We start from the raw sequence: 26109 nt of genomic DNA on the forward strand, positions 1-26109 counted from the left end.
AACATAAATATTAAGCGACACAGTACACTGAATTTTCAGTCGAACTCTGTGAAGTACTGTAGATATGTGATAATAAAATCTGTCAAAGAATCCTATTTTACTATTAGTTTACACATTTGTGTTGGGCTTTCTTGACATGTATTGAGCATCTGATACAAACCATGAAACATTCTTTCTCAGTCAACCATAAGCACCTGGAACCTCTTGTCCGGTCTTGGTGACATATGCTTGGGAAGGGAACATTTCATTTGCGAGGTCAGCCAGGAAAATAACAGCATGCATTGAAGCGGCTCTGAGCATCTTCTTTCGTTCGTTTCACACACGCACACACACACACACACACGCAAGCACGCCGAGTCCTAATTCGAAAAACTTCCACAAAAGTTGGAACTTTCTCAATTTATACAGAAAACAGACCCATGGACACGCACATGGACCCAATCAGTCCAGTTTCCAAACATGCCGTTTTTTACCATAAGAATCTGAGACTGCGCATGAAATAATTTCAGAGATCATTAATTTTACACAGCTTCTCTTTCACTTCTCTAGGAAAGCATCTGTTAACTCTAAGCTTGTTCCAAAATTGATTTAGTAGCATTTGCACCACAAGATAATGCACTGTAGAAGATGAACACAGAAATCTATTTACCAAAGTTTCAGTGTTCTTTCTTTTCACTTTGTGAATGCTGTTCAATTATGACGTTCCATGCCAAATCAGCCATTTGAGATTTTGATTTTAAAGGGAAAGCCACTTGCTGTCGACTGAAAATTACATCACAGTTGCTCAGGGCTCAGGTGATGAGCAATCATGGTGCAGCTTCAGAAAACAGGTGAGCCGTGATTGGTCATTACCTGAGCCCTGAGCAACAGACTCACAAGTTGCAAAAATGGCTGCCTCTGAGATGAATAACAATCGGTGGATTTTGCTGCTTCATTCATATTCCACATATTCCACATTGTAAAGAACATTTTTGGATTGACTTCCCCTTTAATGAATCTTGGTGTACTTGTTGATAGTGATGGCACAAAAGTAGATCTCAAATTTTAGGTCAATTGGCACAGGGGTTAGCTATGGACCGCCAAATTTCAAGGGGGTGTGACCGCCTTGGAATTTGACCGAGTTGAGGAACAACTCGGTCAATCTTCACCAAACCTATTGTTGCATAGAGAATTTAACAAGGATTTCAAAACTGAAACCATATAGAAGATTGGTGAATAATTTAGTAACTTGACCTTTTGACCTAAAGTTTGACCTTGAAATTTACCTTACATGACCTTCACAATATTTGTCATAAAATGCAATCCCTCACACGTTCTCTTAAACATATAAAGTTTCAGAAATATTTTTTTTTCATTTAGAAGAGTTAAAGTACCCATACCCTCGGATATTCATCGACTATTAATTGAATTTTGATGATGTTGTCAGTTGCTATGCATGTTTTATGTCCCTGGTGATGATGAAGTTGTCAGTTGCTATGTCCCTGGTGATGATGAAGTTGTCAGTTACTATGCAGTTATGTCACTTGTGATGATGAAATTGTCAGTTGATATGCAGTTGTTATGGCACTTGTGATGATGAAATTGTCTGTTGATATGCAATTGCTATGTCCCTGGTGATGATGAAGTTGTCAGTTGCAATGCAGTTATGTCACTTGTGATGATAAAAGTGTCAGTTGATATGCAGTTGCTATGTCTCTGGTGATGATGAAGTTGTCAGTTGCTATGCAGTTCTTATGTCCCTGGTGATGATGAAGTTGTCAGTTGCTATGTCCCTGGTGATGATGAAGTTGTCAGTTGCTATGCAGTTATGTCACTTGTGATGATGAAATTGTCGGTTGATATGCAGTTGTTATGGCACTTGTGGTGATGAAATTGTCCGTTGATATGCAGTTGCTATGTCCCTGGTGATGATGAAGTTGTCAGTTGCTATGCAGTTATGTCACTTGTGATGATGAAAGTGTCAGTTGATATGCAGTTGCTATGTCTCTGGTGATGATGACGTTGTCAGTTGATATGCAGTTGTTATGTCCCTGGTGATGATGAAATTCTCAGTTGCTATGCAGTTGCTATGTAACTTGTGATGATGAAATTGTCAGTTGATATACAGTTGCTATCTCACTTGTGATGATGAAATTGTCTGTTTCTATGTATTTGCCATGTTCCTGTAATTGTCACTCCTATGTCCTGTAGTTTAGATTCTGTATTTGTGATTCTTGTTTTGTCATATGAGCCTTTATTCTGTCATATGGAATTGTGCATAGCTCTAGCGACAGTTACTGAATGACACTTTTCCTTAGCAGAGGCTTTTTCTCAGCACGTTGAGGTTTCTTCCATGCAAGCTGTTCTTGTGTTCGAGGTTGCTTTCACGCATCCAGCCCTGCTTTCTCAGTCAATGTTTCACCGTCAAGTGTTTTCCTCAAGGCCATCTGAATCCAGCCCTACTCTGTGCTGTTACTTTGTATTTTTGTAAATAAAGTCTCTGTTTCCCACCGCGGTTGTCTTGTCTCCGTTTGGGTAATACTAATTCAGCACCTCACGTACTGGACCAAATTCTCATGAGAACTCGATGGGTGCCTAATGGGAGAATAATTATGTGATGGAGCCGTGTGCTATGAAACGCTCACATGTTGCTTGTTTGTCCCACATTTTGTAATTGCCTCCTTCGCACCCTGTCTGCTTCATGCGCGATGATGTGAAGTAGAAGCTTTGAAGACATGATCTCACTTGATAGATTTAATTGAGGTCACATTCAATTTGTCAATAAAATATCTTGACGGGAACATAAAAATACGCTCAGGCATCTCCATTCTTCTTGATGACAAGGCGACAATGGAATGAAAACCTGAAACTGGCCTGGACAATTATTGAATTCTATTGTCCTTGTCTGAAGTTTCAGTTCCAATTACTGTTTCTGCTCTGAAATAACACATCTTCACTTCCCATCGCCCCCACACCGACGCGACTGCATGACAGTTGCCACGGTGATAAACATCACAGAGAAGGAACAACGATCCAACGGGGAAAAGAAAAGCAAATTCATTCAAACTCATTCCCTTCGCTTTGTGTCTTAACCTTTGCAGTGGTCTCACTCTTTTATGCTCTTCATAACATTTTCTTTTCTTTCCAGTTGTAATTTCTCACTCAGCCTCTTAGTCTCCCCACGCACTTCTTCTATTTCTCACCTCTCAGACCAGGCTTGTGTGTGTGTGTGTGTGTGTGTGTGTGTGTGTGTGTGTGTGTGTGTGTGTGTGTGTGTGTTTCAGTTAATGGTGTATCTGTTCATGCCCATGACAAAATTAATGGCATCCACAGCTTGGCTGAGGGAGTCTAAAGGCTAATGAGAGATGGCATGGTGGCTCTGGTCATTTAAAGAGGGCCACCTCTGCATGTATGCTATTAATCACAGGGCAGTGATGACATTATCCAAACCTTAAATGGAAAGCTAATAACAAAACTGAAGAGAACATTTCCATTGCTGGTGTGAGTGACGCCTTGCATTGGAATTTCAGCATTTATTCATACCGGCGTAGCATCAATTGAGGCTTATTTCTGACCTTGGGTACGCATAAATGGAGTTTAAAATGTAATGAGTAATGATGGATGAATCATAGGCATTTAGTCTTCAAAATATGCTCTATTAATTATGGTAAATGTCAGTATTATTTTTTTTTCTTGAGGGATCCAATCCATCTAGCTCCTATACTGCTTAGCCTCATTAGGCTTGCTAGTTATATATATATATATATATATATATATATATATATATATTATTATTATTTTTTAATTAAATTTATTTTAATCAAGCGAATATGCACTTATTTTCACAATTTAAAAACAGCTCCCAAATCATGCAAATCCCATTTCTTGTCTTGCTGAAATCAGCTTTTCTTCAGCCATGCAAATGAGCCAACCCACATCCCGCCTCATATACTGCTTGTCCAATGGCAAGTCCATCTTTCATGGGGGGGGGGGGGGGGGGGAGCCTGAGCTTTACAACTACAGAGTTCACCTCGCTAGAAAGTGTATGCATAACAGCAGTCAGGATCTCGCTAAAAATGTGTCTAAAGTTTGCTTTATATTACCACTGTTGAACCAATTTGACAAAAAATCATTGAATTAAAATGTCTGTTAAGTTTTTAATTTTTAGGGATGGACAAGTACTGATTCCAGGTACCGGTCTGATGCCCAGCCTTATTTCCAAGTATCGGTACTTGCAATGGAAATCGATCGTCATTTTACGATCAGGAAGTAGAATAATAGAAAATTGCCATTAATTTCAATTAATTTTAAGGAATAAAATGGATAGAAAGTTATTTCTTCAAAATGATCTGTCATTGTTTTTTGGGGGAAATTTTATGTATCAAAAGTACTGCCAGTATTGGTATTTGTATCGGTATCGCTGACTAATCAAGAGTTAGGTACTTGCACTGTTAGCAATCTGAAAAAAGTGGTATCGAACATCCCTACAAATGTTATTATAAACACACAGGTGCAAGTTGCAAAAGTAAGACTGAGAGGGAATTCAACTTTTCAAAAGCGTCCACTTGAGCCCAGGCAGACTTCATTCATAGCATTCATCACAGAATACAACACACACACACACACACACACACACACACACAATGAAATCAAACAATGTGGAGTACATTCAAGCGGTTAGAAAAACAAGGATTGAAAACCTGACAATGCATTGATTTTTATCAAAGGGTTCAACACACTTCAGTGGCCCTGTTGTGAATGGCTGTGTTTAGGGACACGCTCGCTTGAAAGATAAGTTTTGAAGAAGGCTGAATGATTGAACGCAGCAGATTTCAAGAGAGAAGTAATCAAAGTCCAAGGGGAAAAAGAAACGGCAAAGACAAAAACGTGTCAGTACATACAGCTGCGAGGAAGGGAGCTGAATTCAAAGGCAGAGGGGGGATTTAAATACAACAAAAATGTTGTGCAGAAAATAAATTGAGAACTAAAAAATATGAGGCATACTGTATTAAGCTCGTTACACACCGAGGGCCGAACGTTTGCGAAGGTAGAAATTGTTGATTTCTTGTCAGGTTTGGTTCAAGGTTGCAAATGTTCTGCAAAAGTTTTCATGTTTTTTCTTGCGAAAAGAATTTGAAGATGAAAACTCCGTTAATACGTTATTGGCTGTAGGCAGTGGAATTCAGCTCCAAATGGTGCCCAATACGTATTTACTGCAAAAAGACCGACTACACGTCACAATTTTAACAAGAGTCTGTTCTGTGCACCCAAACCAGAAGTTGCAACATCATTTAAGACGCCAAAGATAAACAACTCAATTTTACTCATCAATAACCCAATAATTTTTCTTTCATTTATGCAATTCCGATGACAATTGAAAACAGAAACTCTGAAGCAGAGGTAAAGGAGAGTGAGTCACAGAGGGACAAGGTACAAAGCGTCCTCTTTAGTCCACTTTTTAACCCTATAAAGCCTGAACTTTGAAATGTATGTGAGAAAATTCAGATTCTCTGTAAATAGAGTATTTATTGGTCCTTTTGAACAAACATTATGACTTTTGTTTAGTGTCATATTTGATACATCCGGTCACAATGCTTTAAATTTGTACATTTATAACTGTCAAAAATATAATTACTAAACAGACATATCAAACATATACATTTTTCAAGAAATTCTGAAAGAACATTTCCCACTATTACTAAGTATAGGTGTCTCTCCTTTCTCAATTGGGGTGATATTGCAAGCTATTCATGTGTTAGATCATATACATCAGGTATTTTAATGGGACAAAAAACATACATTATACTCATAGAGGGCTCAAAATGTCTTGTATTTAATATGATACGTTTGGCGTTATAAGGTGAACAACCTTTCCAGGCATATGGGAATTTGTATAAATTCATGGAAATCACCGGTTTTCATTGTTTTTCATGGGACAGATTGGTATGCTGAATTTTGAACTTTTTGAGCGACAAATGCAGTGTCAGTAGGATGGGGGCTTTAGGACCCAGATGCGGGAAGGCAGAGGTGCAGTCCAAAAAAGAGGTTTTAATTTCTAATCAAAAAGCTAACTTCAAAGTGCAAAATAAACGGAACTAACAAAACATGAAGCTAAACATGGCAAAACAACTTAGGCAAAACTAACAGCATGACATGGATCCTGATAAGGCAAAAAGGTCAGCGTGACGTGGCGAATGACTTACGACAGTGGCAACAATGAACCGACCCAGACAGGGGGGAGACAACCGACTAAATACACCAACACTAATGACATAACAAGACACACCTGGCTGAGGGCACTGATTGGATGACACATGAGGGTAATGGGGAAAGGTGGACACAATCAGGGATCAGGGTTGACAAAGACACCAAACAAGTAAGGGCAAGTGACCTGAAACGAGAGGAGTCAGACTTTTCACAATGAAACAGGAAATGACAAGACAAGGGGAAAACACAAGGAAAACATGACAGGGAGTAAACAAGACTGAAAATAAACATGACATGCAGCATGTTGTCACCGCCGTATGTGACCTACAACATGTGATGTGGACATGAGTGGCAGTTGGGAAAAAGAAGGCAAGTTGTGGGAGTTAGGACAACTACAAGTGATAGAATGTTTTGTTACAATGCAGAGAAAACTGCTTCCTGCCAAAATGGGATGGAATATGAATATGATATATAATGAAATATAATTAATATGTCTGTCTTTCTCCCTGGTTGATGTCACCGGACTGAGAGGTAAGTTACGATACCAGTTGAATGAGACAAATAGAACTGCAGGCAATTTTAGCTCACTGGTACTGCTTTGTGCTTGCATGGTGCGGGTTTGATCCCCGATGCTGTCGGCAATAGATCTCGAAGAGTAGATCTTGGGGTAAAAATGGTTGGGCACAATTTTAAGAACACTTATATTCAACAGTTATGTTTATTTTTTTCTACCCATACAGCGGAGGCATACAGTACGTTATAATCCATGGCATCTTTGAGTAAACTGAGCATCATTTAAGTATCTTGAGGCTGGGCCGAGTGTCCTCTTGGAAATCGAAATATGGTCACATGATGGGAGAATAAGCAAAGCCGATGAAAAGCGTAGAGATGAGAGGAGGGATAATGGACTTGATAGATGAGTAATGTCAGTTTCATTTCCTGGGGAGCAGGACAAGAGGATCCTCATTTTAGAACTGTCACACACACATTCACACAGGTTGGTAGCGGACGCATTATAAAGTGTCTTGTCTTGATAAAAGATTGAAGCTGAGCCACAGATTGTGGTTGCGATGGATAACATGTCATCTCATCGCTGCCTGATTTGATAGAAAAGACATGTTGTTTAGCATGCAGCCTTCTGTCTTAGTCTGTGCCAGAATAGTGCATGCAAGTGTGTGTGCGTGCGTGTGCGTGCGTGCGTATACCTGCTTACAATGCTAATGCCGGGCGCTGACAAGTTTAAAAGGCTTTGATCGCAACCGGAAATATGATTATGCCAGCGTAGTAATAAGCAGCTGTAACAAAATACACAAATAAAACACAGTAACGTAATTCTGCTTATTATATCACAGGACATTTCTCTTTTCTATGTGTTTGCCTCGCTTTTTATTAAGATCTAATGCTTGAACATGGCTGCAGCCAGCCTGTCCGCCCCTTCGTCTCTGCCTGTATAGTACGAGCTTTTTATGTGACGCGCAGCAGTGCTTAAGCTAATTTCTCAAGGGGACACTAGCACTTGTGGATTCATCAATGACCACCTGTTTGTCATTGACTGATCAATGGCAGGATAAACATTAACATTAGCGCCTCATGAGAGGCAGATAATTGACGGAGTTGGAGTACACTGGGAAAAGGACCTACTGGAGATGGAGAACGAGACGAACGGAGCCGGGGTTCAGACACCTTTACATTGCTGGCCCATAGCCTACTATATTTATTGTCTCTTTAGCCAATTAACATTGCTTCACATGAAACAATGTGGCATTTTAATCAAGAAAAGCACTTATGTCACTAACAACTGAGTTTATCACCTGTAAAATGGTTTTATTAACTCATTTACTGCCATTGACGGCTATAGACGTCATAAATTCATTTGAACTATTTCTATTAGTTTAACATTTTTTTCCATTTTTGTTAACAAGAGTGTGAAAACCTAGAATTGTTTTTATTGTACATTTAGAACGATATAAAATTTGTGATTAATCTCGAGTTAACTAGTGAAGTCATGCGATTAATTACAATTAATAATTTTTTTTTAATGATCTTTTCTTTTTTCAATTGTAATTAATCACATGAATTCAATAATTAACTCACAATTAATCACACATTTTATATCTGTTCTAAATGTACAATAAAAATAGTTTTTTTTTTAGGTTTTCATACTCTTATTAACAAAAGTGGAAAATTTATAGAAATATTTAAAATGAATTTTTGACGTCTACAGCCGTCAATGGCAGTGAATGAGTTAAAGTGTGATCTATAACAGTAATTCACCACTGTGTAATGTATCATTAGAAATAATGTGCTTCACTTAAAGGGAAAATCAACCCCCAAAAATAATTTTGACAATATTCCCACTAATCTAAATACTGTATTTTGGTTAATATTGCGTTAGTGGAATATAAATTAAGCAGCAAAACCCAGCAGTTTTTATCAATATCAGAAGGCGGCCATTTTGCCACTTGCTATCGAGTGAAAATGACATCACAGTTGCTCAGGTCTCAGGTAACAACCAATCACAACTCAGCTTCAGAAAACTGGTAAGCTGTGATTGGTTGTTTCCTGAGCCCTGGGTAACTGTGATGTCATCTTCAATCGACAGCAAGTGGCAAATAGGCCGCCCCTGAAATGTATAAAATTGGCTGGATTCTGCTTCATAACTCATATTCCACAAATGTAATATTAATCAGAATGTCATGTTTAGACTAGTGAGGTCACATATAACATATTACTGTCAAGAAATGTTTAAGGATGACTTCCCCTTTAATTGATCCCAAAAAAATATGATTTACTTACATCAAATGATGTATCATCTTCAGGTCGAACCACAATTAATTGCAATGAAAATGAGTCTTGGCTCAAGAAATATTGATAAACACTGATCCATACATTGCTTTAAAAACAGCTGCTTGGGCAATTATTGCTATTTGTAAAAGAAAATAAGTAATAAATAAACAAAAATAATAGTACCCTTAATCTAATATTTAGTTGCACAAACATTTGAGGCATCTAAATCTAACGATTTCTGCAGCTCAGTGAGACTTCGGAACCTGTCAACAAGTATTTTGGCCCACTTGTTGTGAGAAAGCCGCGACAGCTGTCTCAGGTTTGAAAGGTGCCTTCTGCAGACTGCATGTTTCAGCTCCTTACATAAAAGGAACTTGAGAAAGACCAATGTTTTATTCATGGGCATTCTCATATTTTTAGCTCAGTATTTTGGGTCATCATCCTGTTGGAAGTCTCATGACCTATGGTTGAGACCAAGCTTTCGGACACTAAGCAGAAAATTTCAATAATAATAAAGACACTGCGAAAGGCAGCCCCTGAATATTAGTCCATTTCGACTTCCTTAAATAGAACCTTGTTCTTCTGCAGGTACCACTAAACTATTTATTTATTTATTTTTGTCAAGTCTTCATTGGTCTCCAGAACTGTCCACTTTGTTTTGAAGATTAGATCAGAGAGTTATTGTATATTTTTGCTGATTATTATTGATATGAGCCGGCCAAATAATTCATAAGCCTGGACTGAATTACGATGACTTCAATGTAAAATATAAATGAAATGCTTTCATAACATCACAGGATTTGTGGAAACATGCCACAGCCGAATATTAAATAGCAAATGTACATGTTACATCGCACAGTGTGTGTATGAATGTGTGTTTGTGTTTATCTATGTTATGACGTAGGGCCAAAGAAACACAAGTGCTTGCCAAATAAAGATTGAAAAATAAATGCAAGAGTGAAATCCACATTTGCTAGATTTCAAAGGGTCCATTGTTTCATGCCGAAGCATGCTGAGACAATACGGTTTATTTTTATCAACTGACATGGTCGTCAACTGAGTTCATCATCTTGCTTTTTAACTGCTTTTTCACACATCCCCGACGGAATGTATTTTACACTCTTTTATGGACATTGTAAATGCTGAGATAGTGATTAAAATCACTTTGTGAGGAAAAGCCACATAATCAGAGTGAATTAAAAATGAATTAGACATTCATACTGTATACTGCAAACCAAGTTTGAATTATTTTACAAATTTAAGACAATAATAAAATAAATATAAAGTAACCAGAGTTGGCATTTCATTAATGTTGTTCATTAGTGAGAATACAAAAAGTTCAGTGTTCAAGTGTGACAAGAATGTGGAACTAATCTCGAGCATGCTCTCCAAAAACAAACCCCCCTTCTTCACTAACTACATATTTTAGGTCATGGTTTCACAGCTGACATCTGATAGAAATTTAATGTGACAATCAAAACTTCCGACATGTTTCTGGTGATGATAAACATTACAGCATGTCAGGATGTCACATTCAAGTATTGGCTCTATCCTCCATACACTCTACTAGACTAAAGTATATAATATAGTATGTAAGTCTGCAAATATATTCATGGTTTTTCTCAGTTCTGTCAAGTGTTTTGTTCAAATAGGATATGATGTCAAAATGCAAACACAGAACATGAAGCAAAAGCCATCCCCAAAGGTCATACAAATAAGGCCTCTATGGGTTGTGAGCATTTTAGGAAAAGGCATCGGATCAGTTTGATAGAAGTGCATTAAGTGATCATTTTCCAGTAACGGCATCATTTCAGAATTGCTTACTGTTTATTTGAATGCTGTTGGGGTTTATATGTAATGTGTTACAGTCTGCATGCATTGAGGTCAAGATGGGAACTTTGGGCATGGATCAACAAGATTTAACTGCAATGGGGAAAAAAACATGCCGTGTGTGTATTTCAAAACCAGCTAGACTTGTTTTAGGTTACCTGGCCATTTTGCTAAAGTATATTTATTTATCACATACAAATATTTATTTATCTAGAGTAAAGTTTGCTCACGTTTAATGTACATCACTCAGTGGAAAAACTATGACGCTTCTATCTATTGGTGTGTGAGATAATGAGACAAATAATATGCAACATGTGACCAAGAATAAAAATTAAAAAAAAAAAAACTTGTACTCCTGACTAGTTGAGTTCAGCTCGGACCCGGAATGAACAGATGGACATAGCATGGAAAGCAAGCAGTGCTCATTGACACATTAGGCACACATTCTGTTCTGCACGGCTGTCGAGCGGCTCAGCAGCTCCAAACTTCAACCTAGCCACTAAAAGAAGATGACAAAAGCTATGATCACTGTTTTTAACCTTTTATGTGACTCCAAGAACATTTGTTGACATGGACAAAAAAAAAACACATAGGCTTAGAGGTTTTTCTTCTTCTTCTTCTTCTTCTTATTCTTTTTATTATTATTATTAATCCATACATTTTCTTAACCGCTTTTCCTCACAAGGGTCGCGGGGGTGCTGGAGCCTATCCCAGCTGGCTTCGGGCAGAAGGCGGGGTACACCCTGAACTGGTTGCCAGCCAATTGCAGGGCACACAGAGACAAACTATTATTATTATTATTATTATTATTATTATTATTATTATTATTATTATTATTATTTTAAGCAAGCCTTCTATTTACATGCAATCACAACAATCAGGGCAAGATCTCTTCAATGTAATTGTTCCTACACATACAGCTGTAAAGGGACACCTCAACTTGTTGTAAGTAGGAAACCCGCATCACTAAACACGCTGAAAAGAGCATCAACGGATGAAGACATACTATGGCAAGATCAAATTTCCGTTTGTTTTTTTAACCTTTGTTACTGCTACCGAAAACCAGAACTTCCAACAAACATGATCTAAATTTCAAAATGATTTTTTTTTAAATTTAATTTACACAATGTTTGAAGTATTTATGATGCCAACAATGGAAGAATATCTTTATTTAAAATAAAATAAAAAATGCACCAGACTGAAAAAAAAAAAAAGATCAAGACAGGCTATCATCTTACGTCTCTCAACAGCCATCAGAACATTGCAGCTCTTGTATCAACAATACAGGTGACAGCAGCTACAATTTTCGGCAATAAATCCTTATCCAAACACTTTAAAATGGTTTCTTACAGCTTGAGTTCATCTGATGAGAAACCTTTATCCAGCTCAAACTGTGATGCCTCACTGCACTTGTGGCAGGTGTCCTAACCCATCATTCAAACTATGACTACTCACAACATACGCTATGCTTTAACACAGCCAAGTTGAAAGCGTACAATTGTCTGAAATGTCTTGGGAAGACGAAGAATTATGTTTCAGGTCAATTGTCAGTCAAACAAGAATCTGATCTTGAAGGTTAAGCGAGGTCGGGCACGGTTAGTTGGATAGGAGACCAGGTTGAAATACCAGGTGCTGTAACTTTACTGAGCATCTGTGAGAGGCAAGCCAGCCCTACTCAGTGCTGGTCCTAAAAACCTAGATAAATAGGGATGGTTGGAATAAAGGAGGACATCCACCTATAAAAGAATCTCGGTCAAAACCGTAAGGAAAAGTTGAGAATAAATAAACATATCACCCTTGCCCAAATATGGTAAAATGAATATTTTTCCACAAATCGATACTAATGGTCAATGTCCCCACTTTGTCTGTTATTCTTTATGCAATGCTGCTAACCAACTTTGATTGATGAAAATAGCTTGAGAACTAACATAGTCCATAGTCTGAGAAGTGTTGCAAAAAAATCCAACAATTTCCTCATTCTGCGGAAAGTGTGCACTGCTCACGCACTGAATGACGCAAATGCCGCAATCTTTGTAGACGTGCGCGCTGATTGTCTAAGACACTTTGAAAAAATATTTCATGTAGATATTATGTAGAATATTTCTGTAGTAGACCAAGTAACATATTTCTGTAGTAGACCAAGTAACATGCCGATACCATTAATTCTGACGCTAATATAGGACTTTGAATGCAGCATCTTGTGTCTTGTTCATGCACGACATTCACTGATGTGTGACATGTTCACTACATGCCGAGCTAAGACATCCTATTGGCCCTTGAATGCTCTGAACCAATGGCAGGGCAGCTTTTTCATGTTGGCATAGTGCAGACTACCATGCAATGTAATTGGGAAATTAACCTTCTGAAAAGCATCTGTGGTTTCAGTGTGTCTTTTGGGAAACTAAAATATCATTAAATAACTCACTACCAAAACAAGTACATATTTTGTGAGACTGTTAAGAGTATGCTAAATGATTCTTTTTCTTTCAGATGTGACAGGGAAGTGTGTAAACCAGTGACAAGTGGGGAGAGCTACTGGACTAGCGGGGATGAGAACAGCAGAAAAGGATGCTTAATTGTGAAGAAAATGGTCATCAGGAGTGTGTTTCTACTGAGGGGAAATCTGGAGCTTTAGCGTGACTGGAAAGTGAGTACTCAAGCCTATTCCAATCCTAGCGTGTCTCTCACAAGCAATAAGTCTTAAAGCCGGCCACGTGATGGCTTGGATGGTTCTGATGTGGTTCTACAAAGTGAGACTGAGAGGATCCAAATGTCTTAATTGGAGGGCTTAAATACAATTTGTGAACCAGCCTTCTATCTATGGTGTCACTTAATGTCACTATCCAAACATGGCAAAACAGACTGTGTACATGTTATAGAAACAAGAGTTTTGATGTTTTACTTCTTGGGGGAGGTATATAAAATAGGCGTGTGCCCAAAAAATCAATTCTCATTTAGTACGATTTAGAATCGATTTTAACTCTTTGACCGCCAAAGACGTTAAATAACGTTTAGTAAAATCCTATGGAGGACCGCCAAAGACATTAAAAGACGTTCACTATGTTTTTTTTTGGGAAACGGGTGGAGGAAAGCCTTGGCCAGCTGTGCTGAAAGTATCAAGCAGATCTAGTTAGTATAATGCCTATTTTTGGCCCCTAGATGGCAGCGATGACTCTTTGACAAGATTGGGTAGGCGTCAGTAGAAGACGTGAGGCGGAGCTAGAGTGTTGAGGGGAGAATGACTGAGGAAGCGAAAATGGCGACCGGTTGCAAGCAGCTCACGCTTGAGCATTTTTTTCAAAGACGAAAAGCATCGACCAATGCTAAAGAGCACATTGATGACGACGATGATGATGATGATGGTGACTCCGAGGTTGACGCCGAAGTTGGAAGCGTTGACGCGGCGGCTATAATCACGTCATAAAGCCTCACTGGCTAGCGATGCTAACGCCGGAAAACGAAGAGCACAACCGAGCACTTCTGCACAGGCGGTCGTTCAATCGGACGACGAAGAGTACCCCGAGTCCAATGCATATTCATCGGAGGAGTGGGTACAGTCTGATCACGGAGAAGACACTGGTTCTGGACTATGATGCCACCATGAATGGAGCGGATAAGATGGATCAGAACATCTCTTACCACCCGGTATAGGAACTGAAGGACAATGAGGAAGCCAGACGTAACACCACCGTAATGTCACCGTATCATGATCCTGAGAGTAGACTTGATGGCAACATGGCCAAACACGCACTGCAGTATATACTTGCTATTCCCCGGAAAAAAAAGCCAGCAAGAAAGGGTAGCGTCTGCACACGAAGGGGCCATCGCAGTGAAACTAATCTGTTGTGCAAATCCTGCTGCGTCCCCTTGCACGCAGGGGAGTGTTACAAAAAGAAAAACTGTATTTGAAACATCCACACAATTGTAAATAGTACCACGGTTGCACACATTTGTAAATAGTTTGCCAAATTGTTTTGTCAAATTGTTACACTGTTGAATGTAAATAAACTTATTTTGCTATCAAAAAACACTTTTTCATTGTTGGTGATAGTGTTTTACAGAAGTAAAGCACTGTTTAGGTGTTTGTGGCATCATTCATGGAAAAAAAAAGGTGTCAAATTTACTAGAGTGCATGAAATAATATCGTTTCACAAAAAGCTTGATTTTTCCGTATTTTGTTTCAAAACGGAGCATTTGAGTGAAACTAACCATTTTCTATTGTTGATTACTGAAAAACGGAATAAGGTAGAAACAAACTTTTTTTTCTGATGAAAGATGAGAGTCCAATCTTTCATTTGGTAGTATGTGTGTTTCCATAGTCCAAACACAAAATTTTCTGTGGACCTTGAAAGATCAGTCAAAATGCTTAAATCGGCTGGCACCCACAGCATCCCTTTTCTGAAAACGTCTGGCGGTCAAAGAGTTAATTGTCACAAGATCAATTTATTTAAATTATTTTATAATGTCTTGACATTGTGTGTGCCTTTATTGGGAACGCTGTCACGATCAAGTTATGCCAATAAAAGTTGGGTTCTTTTGGCAGCGCAGGAAGAGCATATGCCAGTGAGTAATATTAACATGCTTCTCTGTAAACATAACTGAAGCGTTTTGAATGAGTAGCCATTCTTTTGAGTGACTAGCGTGCTAATTAGCATTAGCGATTATTTACACATCTATAAATTGAAGCAGAAATCCTTGCCAATCAAATCATTTTGTATCAAAAAGTGTTCTGAATCGAAAATCGATTCTGAATCGAATCGCAGACCCAAAAATCTGAATCGAATCGAATCATGAGACAGTCAAAGATTCCCACCCCTAATATGAAAGCTAGGCTATAATGTGCAGAGATGGCGCAATTTGGAAACCAACCACAATTTTCTGGGGGGTAAAAATGCTTCAAAAGCTTAAAAATCTGGATGTTGAATGAATATAGTTAGCTTTTTATTTGGCTTCATGTGGCACAAGAAGGATCGTAGCTAGTGTGGGTTCAACAGTCTAAAGACAATCAACACATTATGTTTTAGCTGTGTGTTTGTTCCCAATAGGGGTGCAGATGATGAGTGATATTGTATGTGTATATTGGCTGCACATACAGCTGTGAGGAGGCTCATATTTCCCTTTTCCCAGTTTACTGTCAGTTTGTCCAATGGGATGTCTAAAAGCCACTTACTGCACATCTTGAAGTCCCCACTGGCACACTTGAGCTTTTAGACTAAAAGGTATATAATAAACCAGAGCCATGCTGACCTCTCAGCCTATGGAACATTTCAGGTGTGAGTTTGAGTGCAGATTTAAGTGTATGATCTTTGTTATCGGTGCAAGTGAGCCATAAAACCAATGCCTATCAAAGGGACACAACGCTTCAAACACACAGTAAACATTTTAAGCCCCCAAGCATGTAAACAATGCACGGTACAGTGTGTGGATGAAAGCGATGAGGGCAGTGTGAGTTTGGACACAAAAAAGGAAATACCCCCACCCCCCCACCCACCCCCTCCCCCTTCTTTTAGTACAGTCCCCTGGGGAAATCACATACAGAAATCAACCTCTCTTGAGGTTCTTTTCAACCACTTCCCCGGTTCTTTTCTTCTCGGCCTTTTATTCCACCCTCTATTCAATATTCAGTAATTTTATTATTACAAAGGAAGGGCGGAAATTTTTTTAATGGAGCAGCCAGATAATAGCCTAAAAACTAACTTCCAATTTATACAGTGGATGGGGCAGAGATATATATATATATATATATATATATATATATATATATATATATATATATATATATATATATATATATTAACCAGATAGATAGATAGATAGATAGATAGATAGATACTGTATTACTCATTCTGCCTCTGCACTGCCGACTTGGCCTTGGTGAAGTGAAGAACATGGACTCTTTATTTAAAGAGTGTGGGAAGGCCGCCCACAACAGTTCTATACACTAGCTTCTACAACAGTGGGAATTTTTTTTTCATGTTTGAATCATTCCAACACTTTGTATTATATCGTTAAAAATGACCATTTTGGGTCCACAGCCATATATATATAAAATAATATTTTGTAATCTTGTCTGGTGTCTGTTTGGGATTCTATGAACTCCCTTGCCAATTATCTTTGTTGAAGATTTCCCAATATGCAATAACTGTATATCCTTCTGAACGATGTAAAAGTAAGAAGGCGAAGCTATAAAAACTGAGGTGAAATTATCCATTGTGTATTAATGTTTTAGGTAGACGACAGAACTGCTGTTGGAATTGCTAATCTAAGTCGTGGTTATTTGCCGTTGTAGATGTGTGAGTTTGGCGCACTCCACCGTCTTGAAATGAAGCGAGTAGACAAAACCCTCACACCAGTATAGGCCTACATCCATTGTATATTGAGCAGCATATATTGTAGGGTAGAGAAAAATATCACTTAATAGGGATCCACTCAAGATAAAATTCAGATGCTCATCTTAACCACAACTGATTGCCTAATCCTAACCCTTACCCTAACAAAAAACAAAATCCAATTCAAACCTAAACTCTAAAACCAAGTCTTGACCCTTGAAAAGAGGTTTGAACACAATGGTAGTTAAACTGGGGGAAAAAATTGAGTCTGGGCCTCTGTAGCAAAGTCAAAGGCACACACACACACACACACACACACACACACACACACGCACACACACACACACACACACACACACACACACACACACATACTATGTACAAAATATAATGCACTTATTTATGCATATGCAAGACCCACAAAACCCTCTAATATCCTTCGAGGTTCGCTGTGATGCGAAGGTGCCCTTGAGTCAGCAGTCATTAATCAGAATACGTTAGTTCAAAGCGTCATGGCAAGCAAAGCCATTTGGCGTCTACTTGTGTAAAACTCTTCTCATTGTTTCGATCCTCGCGGCACAGAATGCCACATTGCTGGCTGTGTCGCACCGACGCCTTGCGAAAACCTCTCCTTGGCAAATGTTTGCTCTTTGTGTCACTAGGCAGGCAAGCAAAAAAAATAATAGCACAGTCCCTTCATAGTCCACGTAATACACTTCCTGGGTTAGTTTATGTTCACTTCTGACCTTTAATGTCAGGCTTGACAAGGAGTTAAGTGGCTGTTAGCAGGGATTTGCCTGCATGGTCACACAAACAAACACAAACACAGCACTTCATATTTTTTTTTAATCCATTTTTGTTAAAAAGCTTTGTGGAAGTCTGCACTCTGCAGAGTGCTATTATAGTTTTTTACAATTTCTATTTACTACTTGGAAAGCACAACAGGCTGTGTTTTCTACACCAAGGTGTTTAATGCTCACAGTACACAAGTGGGTGATAATTTACTGGAATTGTTGTTGAGTGCTCATGAGGATCATTTAAGTCAAACTGTTAAATGGTTAAACCCCTGAACGTCAAAAAAGCATGTGCAAGAAAAAAAATCCTTGCATTTTCTGATTGCTAACTCACATTGTTACATGTATGCAGAAATTTGTTAATACCACTATGCAAAAAAAACATACATATTTTATTTTATTTTATTCTTTCACCCACGATTAAATGAAAAAATGCCCCCGTGTGCTTTTTCAAATTAAAAGCAGAAATGAAAGTGTTTCACACACATGATCGACATAATGTTGTGTTTTATGAACGCCTAGCGGGCCAACAGGCCAACAGTTACTGTATTTCGATCTTCAGGGCAACAATGGGCTTCAGTGCTGTTTGATGATGATTCCAATAGGAATAAAATATAACTGTACTGTCTTATAATAATGCATCAGCTTTATATAGCACTTTTCAAAGATGCTTTACAGATTAATGGAGACATTATACATACAATGTGGTGGTGGTAACTACTTAAGTAGCCACAGCTGGCTGACGGAAGCGTGGCTGCCAGTGTGCGCCTCCGACCCCTCCGACCACCACCAAACATTCGCACCTTCCATACACCAGCGTGAGTAGCACTGGAGGCAATGTGTGTGAAGTGCCTTGCCCAAAGACACAACGACACATGACTTGGGGACAACGGGGATCAAACAGCCGGCCTTGTGGTTACTGAACGACCGTCCCGACACCCTAAGCCACGGCCGCCACATATATGAGGCTAATGTGAGTGGAAAAAAAAAAGTGCATGTAATTTCATATATCAGTTATGGATCTACTCAAATCTTTACAGAATTAAAAGTAATTGAGGAGCAGAAAATATGGAACAATTGGCCAGAGACATCAACATTTGAGCTGCGTCCTGTTATTTTTTTTATTTTATTTTTTCTCAATGAAGACAATGAACTGCTTCCTGTTCACCCAGGGGATATCAGACTGCAAAGGCAAATGACACGTCATAAGCTTTTATGTGATCAACTAAGAGGGAAAACGTGAAGATTTTAATCAATGTGTGTAAATCAGTGGGGAAGAGGAATTTTCCAAAATAAATACTATTGCAATCAGAACCATATAGTTTTCTTATGTTGTTTTAATTCCTCATTTTCCTTACCTGTAAAATCTGAATATTTGTAGATTTCTATCCATTGACAAAACCTAGCTAAAATTACACTGGGGAACAATTTGGGGGGGGGGGGGGGGGTACTGTTGAATTAGATTTTTATGGTGATTAAAACTAAAATTGGCGTGCTGATTCCAAATAAGCAGTTTTTTTCCCTAGCATGTCAAGTTTTTTCTCCACAGCTTAACCTCCAGATGAGCAAAATTCCATCCATTGATTAACTGTAATAAGAAGAGTGGATTATGCGGCAACTTGTTTGTGCAGTCACAATTCAAACAGGACGGTTAGAGATATAGATAAATATACGATCAATAGATTTCAAAGCTTATAAGAATCCCGTTTTAGGAATTTACATATCCACATTTATTTAACATTGTTCCAGAAAACAGGGATCCTATAGCTCAAAATTTAAATGAGATCGGTTTTGGATTTACAACTCAAAATTTGACCTAACTCAACAAAAATTGTGCTCACACTGTTATGTGTAAAACTTGAATACAGTCAGTTATACTTGATCTAACAGACTCACATCCAGAAAGTCCGTCTATTTAGTGCAGTAAGTTTGATCAACCTTTTATGGTTAGTATTAAGCCCAGTTTTAGTTTTGAGTGAAGCATAAAAGAAAGCCCTCTCTGGAACTAAATGGAGAAAAAAAAAGAGTCTCACGTCAGGATAATTCTCATAGAATAATAAACATATTCCCTGGCAAATATTTCCAAGTCATTCATCAAGCAGCCAGGAAGAAAGAGCATCAGTATGTACATAGATAACAGGCACAACATCCGTAGAAGCTTCTGCTCATGGAAAGTTGCGATTTCATTTGTATGCATTAAACACATCCTCATGAAAGCACATTTGAAATGACTTCGTTTGGCAGCACGCTGTCTCGCCACACGCTCTTGATAAAACGGTGCTACAAGCCACATTGAAAATCGTTAGTTCATTCCCTTGCACACATTTGATTTCTTACATTTAACCAACAAGTCGGTGTCAATTGGGCAAGGAAACCTTCCAGAAGGAGTGGGTCACTTATGTCACAACTGATCTTTCTTAAACTATATCTCGATTAAGGCTGTCTAAATTAAAGTGTTAACTCTGCAGAATAATTTAAATTATTTTAAGGGTAAAAAAAAAAAAATCTCAGTTAACTCAATTTTATTTACTTCCTTTTACCGCCGATAAACTGCTGGAGTGTGCTGCTTGTAAGCACAAGTTTTGAGAATTGTTTCTGTGAGAAAAAGATTACTGTAAATTTAATGTTTACATTGTTTTGTTCTACAGATGTAGCCTATTTTAAAGAAGAATAATTCTATTCAATGATCAAAAAAAGCTATTCCAACAGTCTTTGATTCTAAATATACTTTGCATTTGAGGATTTTACATTAATTCCAAAAGTAAATATCTGTTACGAGCTTTGTAGAATACAGTAGAAGCAGAAGTACACAAACAAATTAATCGTGATTAATTATGGAAAATTATGCGATTAATTAGTTTTTAAAAAATGTATCGCCTGGCGGCACTAATCTTGACTAAATAAATTTAGCAAGTCATTACGATCAACAATTATTCATTACAAAAAATACAGTGGAACCTTGAAACTAGTGTGCAGTCTGTTGTCAAAGTCTGTCAGAATTGGCTGCTGTTGTTTGCTGAGGCTGTGGCGCAATCTACGGAAATAGACTGCACACTTATTTTCAGGTTGTGCCGCTGTTGTCACAAATGCACAGTAGACTAGAGCAGGCGAACATGTACTGTATGCCTACGTGGCGGCCATGTTGGCAAGGGCGACTTTGCTATTGAAGGCACTGCATGGACATACGTAGCGGCTATCTTGGCAGAGGTGACAGTCCTAGAAAAGGGCATGGACATGAGTTTAGCATTAGCTTTAGCATCACCGTAGGCACACGGCTCAAAAGGAGTTTCTGTTGTGACTGTGTTTTGGTCATTGTGCCGTTAAGGGCCTGTATTCGATGATGATGTTGACAGTTGCTATGGTCCTGTATTTATCACTCTTAGGTCCGGTATTTGTCATTTTTATTTTGTCATATAGCCCTTTATTCTGTCAAATAGAATTGAGCATGGCCCTAGTGGAGTTACTGAGAGACTTTTGTCAATATGTCCAGGTTTCTTAGTGAAGGTTTCATCGTCAAGTTCTTTCATTCAGGTTTCTCTTAATCCATTTCAGTTCTGTGTTGTCACTTTGTGTTTTTGTTTATTAAGACTCTCTATTTTCAACTTCAGTTTTTTTTTTGTCTGCTTTTGGGTTCCAAATTCTGCACCTTATGTGTCAGTTTGGTTTCCACCTATTCACATCTAAGGCTTGTGTACACAGCTCTCGAACTTGCTAATTGTTTTTTTGTTTTTTTTGGATCAAGCCCTTCTCTACTATGGCATCCAGTAGCAACAGAGATGGGGGGGGAGCACCTTAACATGAACATTGTGCTTCATGAACGTAAACAGCTGCACGATACTACCCCTGAAAGCACCACATTTATTTACAATCATTTCATACTGTACTGGACATTTTTGGGCCACCAAAAAATATACTTCGATTTAACGGGACGACCCCTCCTCCTGTTAGTCAGTCAAATCTAGGTTCCACTCTATCCATAATTCCAGCCCAAAGATACATACAAACATTTATCTTACTGAATTTCAGTCTCCAGCTCACATACCAGCATGTAAGCGCCACATGATTCCCTGACAAATTAATCCGCACATCTGTTCTGCTGAAGGCTGAGAAGAGATTAACCTGCTACATTTGCTGCCTCATTGCTTCAAGTGCTCACGTAAATTGTGTACAACCAACAGTGCATACAGTGTGTACAAAGACTCACACTGCCAAAACCTTCACGTGGGCCAATGCACCACTGACCCACAGCCACGCACATCTGTCATTTGCACTTGTATCTAAAAGGGCATGACTGCAATAGTTTCCAAAAATTAATCCCTAAGTACGCACCTCTCAAACCTGAACATGTGTAATTCACTCGGGCGACACCAACAGGTGGCGCTGCTTGTGAGTCAGCAGGCGCTTCCAAGGACTTCACGTCATGGTGACACCTTAGCAATGATCCAAAAGCGGAATGCTGTTAAACAAGGTTTTAAACGTCATCGCATGGCTGTGGATATACGCATGCGGAAGCCTGACTCACGGCAGCGCAGTAACCACAGATAGCAACGTTACACACACATACCTCAACAGAGGCACACATGTCTGCTCAAACAAAGATTAAGCAAATCAAATAAATACAGAGCCAAACTAACTTTACAGGAAAGCATCAAGAGTGGGAGAGGGTAAATGTGTTGCGATACACAGGACACCCATAAAGTTAGGTACGGTAACAATCGTGTGTGAATGAAGTGTGTGCGTCTCACTGAGTGTGTGGAGCAGGTCCACACGGGCAGCCCAATCAATTTTCATTAAAGCTTCTTTTAATTTGAATTACAGATGCAAACACACACTTGTTGCATACGCTGATGCCAAGCACAATCATCATGCAGATGGTGCTTGCTAAAATGTGTGCATTGGGGAAGAAACTTAGCTTAGTTTAAGTTATTTGGTCATAACAATCAATAAGTAAAAAGAGAAATATACATATAAGAACAAATACCAAAAGGTGTAGACTGAAGCCCTGTCCGTTTGGCACTCAGCAAGTGAACCAGTTGTGTGCGTATGTGTGTGACATTGCGACAGATTACCTAAAGCTATGTTCCAGAATCTACCTGTGATTGTGACAGACTGGATAAGAGCGAAAGTGGCAAGCATCGGGCATCCTGTTTGAGTTCCTGTTTTGAGACGTCATGTGAGAGGAAGACTTGCGCTCTTACCTGGACTTGTTCAGAAAACGCGGTGGACTGTCTGCTTGTCAGGCTCGGAGCTGAACTCTCCTCTGGACGCAGTAACACTTGCTGACCTCGTCTGCAGGTAGAAAAGAAAAGTCAGGACACGTGCATTTGTTTTCCCTCTCGCTTTTGTCGTGGAGTCAGCGCTGCTGTCAAAACAACTCGCGCGCACTAATCTAGTAACTTCTGAGTTGAGGAATGCAGAAATTTAAGCACGTGTGTCGCGGAATTGAAGGTGAAAAAAAAAAGTATGCGTGTTAAACCCTTACAGGTCCTTCCCTTTCTTCCTCTCCAACGCGGTCATGTCATCGCCACCTGTCGTACGCAGAGAGAGCGCCGGGGTCACACGCGCATTGGCGCACACGGCGACGCGGTGATGCACGCACGCACTCGCAGGGACTGGCTGGGACACACACTGATACCACTGACACCGCGAGCTGCGGCTCGCCGAGCTCAGAGTGAACGCGCTCTCTCCTCCTCCTCCTCTCTCCTCCTCCTCTCTCCTCCTCCTCCCACCCCGATCGCTCTGCTCATCCTCAGGGTCTTACTGCCTCCATCAGCCTGCCCCGTGTTTCTCTTTCTTGTTGCTTTTTACAGCAGGATACCCACTTAGGAACTTCACTGAACAGTAGCTTTCTAACTATACTATCTGTTCCTTAAAGTGGAAGTCACCCCCCCCCCAAAAAAAAAAAAAAATCTTGACAATATGTTCTATGCAGCCCCACTAGTTTTTTTTGATCAATATCAGGCAGCCATTCCGCCACTTGCTGTCTGGTGAAAATGACATTATAGTTGCTCAGGTGTCAGGTAACAACCAATCACAGCTCAGCTTCAGAAAACAGGTGAGCTGTAGTTGATCATTGCCTGAGCCCTGAGTATCTGTGATGTCATCTTCAATCGACAGCAAGTGGCAAAATGGCCGCCCCCTGAGATGGATGGGAAAAAAATGGCTGAATTTTGCTTCATAACTCATATTCCACAAATGCTTTATTAATTAGAATGTCATGTTTGGATGAGTGAGGTCACATATAACATTATTTTCAAGAAATGAGTCAGGATGACTTCCCCTTTAAAGAGACAGTGTGCACAAATTTTCAATATTTCAATGTTCATTCATTTTAAAAACCCACTATTAATTTCAAATATGTGCAAAAAGAAAAACGTTCTATCACTTCAATGTTAATTTATAACGTGGTAGGCTTGCGAAGTGTAGTCTCTCTATGGCACTTCCAACTTAGGTTGTTGCATTCTATTAATTCAACACTAGGTGGCAAATATTTACACATTGTCCTTTTAAGTCCACCCCACACCCAAACAAACTTTTCCCCTTTTAACCAAGGGAACATAATGTGAATAATGCTACATAAGTGAATGTGATTACAGTGGCTGACCAGAAAATTTCAATTAAATACTACTCAAGCTTAAATAAGCAAAAAACTAAAACTAAAAAAACATGAGCTGGAAGCTATAAAGGGCCCTCACAATCCTGACCCTGTTAGGGTACTTGTACCTTTGGGGTACAAGCATGACAAGAACCCACTAATAAATAAATGTATTTGCCCTGCCTTATGTGTGTGCAAAGTTTCATGAGTATTCGACTAGATTTACATCCTCAAAAACAGCATCGTTTTTCTTTACAAACGGCACATGGCCTCGGCAACAGTGTACGACAAAATAAAAAGCTTTCAATAACTGTTCATCAGTCTGGAAACACCCAAAGTTTGAAGATGGTCTAATACCTTTTCTAGGAGGTATTTGTTAAGATATGACCTCCATAAAAGGGAAAAAAATGTTGCCAAATTTCAAAATAAAATGAAAATGGCATCTTCCTGTTCGGTTTAAGGTATGACTCTCAAATACTTTTTTGTAGGTCTTGGGCAGTTGCACATGCCTCCTAATTTTCACAGATGTCGGTGAAACTTTCAAGCAGGTGTGCGACTTTTTTTATAGTGGGCACTATTTGGCCATTTTGAAGAAACTACACAATAACCTTCTAAAATATAAATGTTTTTGCTAGGCCTGTCGTGTGTACAAAGTTTCAAGAGTTTTTGCTTAGGTCTAGACCCTCAAAAACAGCATCATTTTTTTGCTTTACAAACAGTGCATGGCTTTCAATAACTTTTCGTCTTCGATATGTTTACAAGAAGCACTCAAAGTGTGAAAATTGGCAGATCAATTTTGAGGAGGGTTTCATTAAAATATGACCTCTATAAAATGCCAAGAATGGTGCAAAATTCCAAAATGAAGTCAAAATGATGTACTTCCAGTTAGGTTTAGCATATGGCTTCAAAATACGTTTTTGGAGGTCATGGGCTGTTAATTAGTCAGATTAATCTAGAGATCTCATCTCTATCAAAGGTAGTTTATCAGCCAAAATGGCAAAATGTACGTAAAGCAGACGATGATGCTACTGACATTAAAGGGGAAATGTATTCTATCAACCTGATGGAAATTGTGATTGGGATCATGTAATATCACAAGAATAATAGTTGAAAACATGACATTGAAAATTGAAAAAATGAAATGCTTCAAGTGACACAATTCCATTTTATGCATTCAGAAAAGTAGCAATTAGGGAGGTTTGAAGAATGACCTTTGTCTGATTACTTGTGTGGAAAAAGTAACACACTATATTTGTCTCACTCCATCACTGTAAATAAAAGCACAGTAATATGAGAGATGGGTCAAAACAACGACGTAGTGGCCCACTTGCAATGTCAAATCAGCCTAGTACACCTACCAGCAGAATTCCGCTTCTAACGTACAACATAAATGAGAAAACGTAGACCGAGCCAAGCAGCATTTACAGTAACAGGCACAACTCGGGTTCTAGTCTCGTGAATGCAATTTCTCAACACCCCAGAATTCAAGCTGAATGTTTTCAGGTTCCATTCATTTATTTCCGTTTACAAACCTCAGAAGAAGACTATACTGCATATACTGTATCTTGTACTCATTACCGGTTTTACA

General features: G+C 38.9%; 1 protein-coding gene across 2 annotated transcripts in view; it reads right to left on the minus strand.

Annotated features, from left to right (window-relative positions):
* pde2a (phosphodiesterase 2A) overlaps positions 1-26109 on the minus strand; it is a 163758-nt gene that overhangs the window by 92284 nt on the left and 45365 nt on the right. The window contains exons 1-2 of one of the 2 annotated variants that reach the window (XM_077566297.1): positions 23409-23611; positions 23125-23215 (exon numbers count right to left, since the gene is read on the minus strand). In XM_077566297.1, the coding sequence (XP_077422423.1) occupies positions 23125-23215; positions 23409-23443 (126 nt within the window). In that variant the 5' untranslated portion in view covers positions 23444-23611. Of the gene's footprint in view, positions 1-23124; positions 23216-23408; positions 23612-26109 lie in introns of those variants that run through there. The other variant, XM_077566296.1, reaches the window with a different exon arrangement.

This window comes from Vanacampus margaritifer, chromosome 5 (genome assembly GCF_051991255.1).
Source record: "Vanacampus margaritifer isolate UIUO_Vmar chromosome 5, RoL_Vmar_1.0, whole genome shotgun sequence".
Classification (NCBI taxonomy): domain Eukaryota; kingdom Metazoa; phylum Chordata; class Actinopteri; order Syngnathiformes; family Syngnathidae; genus Vanacampus; species Vanacampus margaritifer.